This window comes from Palaemon carinicauda, chromosome 22 (genome assembly GCF_036898095.1).
Source record: "Palaemon carinicauda isolate YSFRI2023 chromosome 22, ASM3689809v2, whole genome shotgun sequence".
Lineage (NCBI taxonomy): Eukaryota > Metazoa > Arthropoda > Malacostraca > Decapoda > Palaemonidae > Palaemon > Palaemon carinicauda.
Genome location: NC_090746.1, coordinates 57,082,228 through 57,089,860, shown reverse-complemented (window position 1 = coordinate 57,089,860; position 7,633 = coordinate 57,082,228). Strand labels below are relative to the sequence as shown.

The 7,633-nt window shown below is 35.8% G+C and overlaps 1 protein-coding gene across 1 annotated transcript in view; it reads right to left on the bottom strand.

Annotated features, from left to right (window-relative positions):
• Positions 1-1,232: 1,232 nt before the first annotated feature.
• Positions 1,233-7,633, bottom strand: part of LOC137616091 (A-type potassium channel modulatory protein KCNIP1-like) — a 76,397-nt gene continuing 69,996 nt past the window's right edge. Inside the window, exon 5 of the mRNA XM_068345764.1 lies at positions 1,233-2,380. Within this exon, the coding sequence (XP_068201865.1) occupies positions 2,192-2,380 (189 nt within the window). The 3' untranslated portion in view covers positions 1,233-2,191. The remainder of the gene's footprint in view (positions 2,381-7,633) is intronic.

The window sequence follows — 7,633 nt, the reverse complement described above, 5'->3', positions numbered from 1 at the left end:
ATGTTCCACGACTTTCCCTTCCACCTATCTTTGGTCCTCCCCCCATCCCATTTTACCCTCAACTTCCTCATATACATTAAGTACAATTCTTGATTAATGAATGCTTTGAAAATCCTGAGCAGCTCATGTCAGTTTCATCCCTCACTATAACATCTTCACAGTCACTGTCTTGTTCAACTTTAAGCTTCTATATTAGTACCCTCTGATTTAGCAATGTCCCCCTAATTGTAATAAATAAACTTACACATTTCTACATTAACTGAATCAATGTGTTTGTCCGGTGATCTAATAATTCGATTCCTATAGGTTTCAATTGCGTCCGTACACTTAACTAGCTACCAGGACTCATTTGAACTTAACCACCGACCCCCAAACCATCCTATTTAGACGTTAGTTATAATAAGTGATTAATTCATTTGTTCTGTTTCCGTGGATTTCGACTGATTGGATAATTGATTTTTTTTTTTTTTTTTTTGACGCTTCATGTTTTCGGCTTTACCGTAATTCACTCATTAAATGGAATGATATTTTAAACTTGTATAAAAATTGGACCTCTTATTTAGTAGATAATCTCAATAGAATTTACTATTTTTAATTCAAGATCCAAAAATATACCGTTTATTATTTTAGTCTGTCACTCTTCGTTTTGCAACGAATATAGAAATATTGTTTTAGTTCTGTACTAAAATACAACTGCTTGTTATAGCAGTGAAAATATACTGTATGCCAAGGCTAAAACATATATCTATTACTTCCTCGTTTAAATGCTGTATAGGAATTTGAAGGTGATTAATCTATCTTCAAAATTTCAATAGTTATGATTAACAATCGACGAGTAATATAGCCATCCACAACTCATATAGTCTCACAGACATAGACATCGAGTAATGAGTAATAAATACAATATCTATGTTTGATTTGGTTACCTTTTCGAAAGTAATTGTACGGGCTGCCAACGCAAGAGTCCGTGTTCCACGCAAGGTGGAGCAATCTACAAACAAAACAATCGAAAGAAATTCAATTTTGCTAAAGGTTTCCCTAAACGAATATTTACTCCCGTGTACTTGGGGTTTCTCCAAATGCAAAAGCATTTTCTGGTTTAGAATCAGTGCGTGTTCGTGCGCTCGACGAACGGGAACCCAGTGAGCAATTACTCACATATATGGAATTCTTTCAAAATATAAGGAAAACTTGCTTTTATCAGCAAGTTAGGGTGAAAGGGGGTAGGGGGGGGGGGGAAATAACTCCTTAACTTTGATTGCCAATAGATGTAAACTTACAGAACAATGCTTTTTCTTGATGGCCGAAGTTTATAAAGATTGTTCGATTAAATGCGAAACTAGCAAAGATTCGAAACACGCATCAGTGCAATGGAATGCGTTGAATCCATTGCATGAAATAACAAGAGAAACAATTCTCTTCAGTTTAATCAAACAAAGAAAGCACTTCCATTCACTTCAAGAACAGAGTAAGATAATATCTATCCTCGATTAATTTATTTTGATTATTATCTAATATAAAATTGATAACATCGTGTTTTAGGTATTCAACGACACCAGGATTTTTACACCCAAGGCCAATCTAATGGATCAAATTTGATTACAGTGAAAATTGAATTATATGAAAGACGTCTGATAGCTATGAATACTTTTCATAATTCGCAATAATGTATTCCACAGCTCATCAAAGTGTAAAATATTAATTTTTCTAAAAGTAATTTGCATGTTTAAATACCTTTAAATCACTCTTCTTCTTTGAACATCTGCAGAATGAATTCAGGCATCGAAGATTCAATGGCAATTATTTATCTTCTCGTCCATCGTACTACTTTTATCTAATATGTAGAAAAATGACCAAAATTCATATTTTGTTTTCATCTGCTAACATTATCTCCTCATAACTCATTAGGCATTAAAAGAGCATTTTTTTGTCTTCTGCATCTGTTATGATATAAAAACCCGCTTGACCTTTTTTTAAAACATGGGACAAAGACCTTATTTTAAAACATGGGACTTTAAAGTCTATGATAAGCATCCCAACGCTGACTTCACAAAGTTCATGCATATGTCTATAATAGATCATCAGTATCTAATTCCATCACTGGTAAGTCAATATCAGCTTCTTCTTCCGTTGCATCTCACAGCACAACGTCCTAGCGAAATTCTCGAGGTCTTTCTTGTGGCATTTACAGTCACCTCTTGCCGTTTCTGGAAGGAGGTCGATCGATGGTCGGGGACATGTTGGGTTCAGAAGCGCTTTGCAGGAGGTTCAGGTCACAGTGAAGCATGGCGTCGATGTTGTACACGATGGTGCTGTCCTGGCCGCAGGCTTCGGTGAATTCGTCCAGGGTGATGACGCCGTCTTTGTTCAGGTCCAGCGTCTGCAAGGAAAAGGGTGGATTAAGATTAACAGATCTAGTTAATTGGTGAAGAGAGAGTGAAGAGGACTTGGGAGGAACCTGTCAGGGGGACAAATTGAGAGGGAGGCAGAGAATTAGAGGTCGAGATAAGGTGAAGGATGATATGGAGAGAGGAGGTTTGGTGGAAGAGGATGCCTTTCGTAGAAGGGTTTGGAGAGGGCGCATCAGGCAACCGACCCCTTAATGTAGGGATAACGGTGAAAAAGAAGAGGAAGGAGATTTAGATTATTGATTCTTATAGTGGAAATCAAAAGACTAAGCTGAGCATTTCTTGTATGGTATTTGGTTGATTTTATACACCATTAAAAAGGGATATGTATCTTTTTTAACCAAGATCTAGAAGGAATATCTAGAGAGAGAGAGAGAGAGAGAGAGAGAGAGAGAGAGAGAGAGAGAGAGAGAGAGAGAGAGAGAGAGAGAGAGAGAGAACATTTACGAGGGAAATATTTTGAAAGTAGATTAAGTATTAGTTTAGATGTGAAAAGTAATGTATAGGTTACCCGAATGTATAACAAGGTTCAAATTCATATAAACTAATAGTGGGATAAAAATGTGCTCACCAAAGCATTTTTCAATTGAGGCTAACGCACGAGCCTTTCAATAATGGATATGCTACCGTATAGTAATTACATATATATATTTTGGTGTATTGCACTAGTCAGACTATGAAATTATTACTCCATTAAGATATCAAAAATAAGATATCTATCTTCACAAATCTATATTGTGACATTTGTTATTCGGTAACGAAGTAAAGACAAGTTTTATCAGATCTAAATACAAAACATATCTATGGGTACCAACATCTTGATAATATGAAAATGCATACTCATACATGCATATATTTGTATTTGAATGATTGTAATATAATGTTTATTATAATTATTATGACTTGCTAAGCTACAACCCTAGTTGGAAATGCAGGATGCTATAAGCTCAGGGACTCCAACATGGAAAATAGCCCAATGAGGAAAGGAAAAAAGGAAATTAAATATTTTAAGAAGAGTAACATTAAAATAGGTATTTCCTATATAAACTATTAAAAAAACTTGAACAAAACAAGAGGAATAAGATAGAATAGTGTGCTCGAGTGTATCCTTAAATAAGAGAACTCTAACCCAAGACAGTGGAAGACCATGATACAGAGGCTATGGCATTACCCAAGACTAGAGAACAATGGTTTGATTCTGGAGTGTCCTTCTCCTAGAAGAGCTGCTTACCATAGCTAAAGGATCTCTTCTACTCTTACCAAGAGGAAAGTGGCCTCTGAACAATTACAGTGCAGTAACCCCTTGAGTGAAGAATAATTGCTTGGTAATCTGTGTTGTCAGGTGTGTGAGGACAGAGGAGAATATATAATGAATAGGCCAGACTATTCAGTGCGTGTGTGTGTGTGTGTGTGTGTGTGTGTGTGTGTGCAGGCAAAGGGAAAATAAACCCTAACCAGAAAGAAGGATCCAATGTAGTACTGTCTGGCCAGTTGAAAGACACCATAACTCTCTAGCGGTAGTATCTTAACGGGTGATTAGTGCCCTGGCCAACCTACTACCAATAAGAAACACGTAGCCTGCATTTACTTATAATGAGTTCAAAATATTCATCATGAAAGAATAAATACCTAATTGACATCAACTTAAAATCTATCAACATTACATACAAAGATTACTTAGAATTGAGGAAGTTTTTTTGCTCTTTTTTCAGCAAGTCATAATTTTTTTAATCATGAGTGTTAATTAAAAAAAAATATTGCCTGATCAGCAGGACGATCATTCTATATAGTATCAGTAATCTATGAACATTAAAACTTGATTTTTTTTTTACTCACGAAGGAGAAAATATAGGTATAGGATAAAGGACGATGTTAAATCAAAATCTGACTGTCTAAATGATTGAAGTAAAGACACCTTCGACTAATCAAAATGAAATAAAGAAATATAATGTCACTTAGAACTAATCACCTTTATCTGTTGTTCCCAAAGCCTGGGCGTTGTTGGTCTTAAATACCGCCCAGACTATCTGTTCTATCTGTCGCCATGAAGGAAAACAAAAACAAGTCCTCAGCTTTCACTTCCAACGTGTCCGTTTTTACTTCTTTTGATATGAATTTTCTTACTTTTCTATTGTTGTTACGATGTGTCAGTTTCATAACATTTGCAAATCTTTACGGCAATGTTTATAAATACCTTTAATAGCTTCATTATTTCTCTTATAGTTTATTTATTTCCTTATTTCCTTTCCTCGCTGGGCTATTTTCCCCTGTTTGGGGCTCTTGGGCTTATAGCACCCTGCTTTTCCAACTGGGGTTGTAAGATAGATACTACTACTACTACTACTACTACTACTACTACTACTACTAATAATAATAATAGATTTGAAATATTGTCGAGGTATGTGGACGGACTCATTAGGATGGATGAAAGTTCATGAAACCCTTCCTCTGAGGTGACTTCTTGAATCTTATCTCCTCTCATCTCACTCGTAGCTGTTGACCATACAGTATATCTTCACCATTTCCTCCCTTTTACAACAGTGAATTACATGCCTTGACTCCCTCACAAGTTTAAGTGGGCAATGTTCCCTCATTACCTTTTTTTTTTTTTTTTTTTTTTAATTATCACTACCATAGCACATACTGTAATCTTATGCTTCCATAGAAAATTATTTTTAAAAGTTAATTATATGTAACAATAATAATTTTGATTACTTTGATTATACTAATGTTACAATAATGTTATTAATAATAATTTTAATGGCCGGCTGTTGATTTATTATCCATATCTAAAATATGAAGGTTACATTTCTGGTCTGATTTCTATTTTCAAGCTTATGACATTTCATTAGGCTTACTGCTTACTCAACAAAAGAATTCTGTCTCAGAAATGGTTTCAAGACTTTTATTTAGAAATTTACCTCTCCTTGAATAAAGTTACTTTCGATATACGAGCAGACGTTTTTCAGCGTTGTTCTTGACAAGAGTTTAATGCGAGATTAATCAATGATTTAATATTTCATTCAGATACCGTCTTGCTAAAAGTAATGAGACAGGTCTACCACTTCAATCAATTTCAGAAATGACTAAGGAATGAAGAAATAATTTGAAGTATTTGGAAAAAAAAGTAGATCTGGACGATAATATAAATCTATCTGTTAAAGCTAAATTTAAGCAACGGCATGAGTTCAGCAGATCAAGAAATTTTATCGAGGCCAACCACAGCCGCGGGCAAGCTCCCTGGCTGAGGAAAATAAACATATTAAAGCGGACAATAATAATGCGAAGTTTCATGTTATCAATATGACGACCGATTGCTGGCATGTCGTTGCAAAAATCAAATACAATATTAATTCAGATACCTAAGAACCACTGTCATATATCCGTCGTGTATCTATTGCCTATTGAATCATAGACAGGTTTATCTGATTCTAACGCCGGACTGTTTACCACTCAAACCGGCCTGGGGTGTGAGAATAGCACGGACGACATTTTCAGCCTCAGGGAGTGGAAATTACCTCGGCCATTCTTAATTATTTCTATCATAGGTAGTACGTTGGCCAGGGTACCAGCCGCCCGTTGAGATACTACCACCTGAGAGGTATTGGATCCTTTGACTGGCCAGACAGTAATGCATTGGATCCCTCTCTCTGGTTACGGGTTATTTTTTCTTTGCCTACACTTACACAGAATAGTCTGGCCTATTCTTTATATAATATCGTCTTTCCTCATACACCTGACAACAATGAGATACTAAACACTTCTTCCCCCAAGGGGTTAATTACTGTGCTGCAATTTGTTCAGTGTACTTTCCTCTTGGTAAGGGTAGAAGAAACTGGTAGAAGAGACTCTTTAGCTATGGTAAGCAGTTCTTCTAGGAGAAGGACACTCCAAAATTAAACCATTGTTCTCTAGTCTTGGGTAGTGCCATAGCCTCTGTACCATGGTCTTCCACTGTCTTGGGTTAGAGTTCTCTTGCTTGAGGGTACACTCGGGCACACTATTCTATCTTATTTTGATTTTCTTCCTCTTGTTTTTTTGAAATGGTGTGTTGGGCAGGCTTAATAGAAGGGCCATGGATGCCTGGTGGTTTATCAAGAGGTTGTCTTTTCCTTTTCTGATTCTTTTTCTTCTCAAAACCATCCTTACTGTCCTCCCTTCAGTTGAAGTGGCTATCCTGGAGGGTATTTAGCCTTGCATGGTGTATCGGCTCCTCCATGTTGACCAGTTTTTCCGACTTTTTACTATTATGTTGATCAGGTTGACTTGAGTCTTTTTATAGTTTATATATGAATTATCTGTTTTTGACGTTGTTGATAGTTTATAAAGGACATATCTGTTTTGACGTTGTTACTGTTTTTAGAATGATTTATTGTTAATTTATTCTCATCATTTACTTATTTCCTTATTTCCTTTCCTCACTAGGCTATTTTTCCCTATTGGAGCCCTTGGGCTTATAGCTTCTTGCTTTTCCAACTAGGGTTGTAGTTTGGCTAGTAATAATAATAATAATAATAATAATAATAATAATAATAATAATGATATTATTATTATTATTATTATTATTATTATTATTATTATCATTATTATTATTATTATTATTGTTGTTGTTGTTGTTGTTGTTGAAATCTAGGCTATAACCTTAGTTGGAAAAACAAGATGCTATAAGCCCAAGGGTTCCAACACGGAAAAATGGCCTAGTGAGGAATGCAAACAAGGAAATAAATAAACTGCAGGAGAAGAATAAACAATAAAAATAAAATATTTCAAGAATAGTAACACCATTAAATTAGATCCTTCACGTAAAAAAAAAAAAAAAAAGAAATAAGATAGAACATCATGCTCGAGTGTATCCTCAAAGCAAGACAACTTTAATCCAAGACAATGTAAGGCCATGGTACCGAAGCTATGGCACTACCCAAGGTCAGAGAACAATGGTTTGATTTTGGAGTGTCCTTCTCCCAGAAGAGCTGCTTACCATTACTAAAGAGTTTCTTCTACCCATACCAAGAGGAAGGTAGCCACTGGACATTTACATTGCAGTAGCTAACCCCTTGAGCGAAGAAGAATTGTTTGGTAATCTCAGTGTTGTCAGGTGTATGAGGACAGAGGAGAATGTGGTGAGAATAGGCCAGACTATTCGGTGTATGTGTAGGCAACGAAAAAATGATCCGTAACCAGAGAGAGGGATCCAATGTAGTACTGTCTGGCAAGTCAAAGGACAC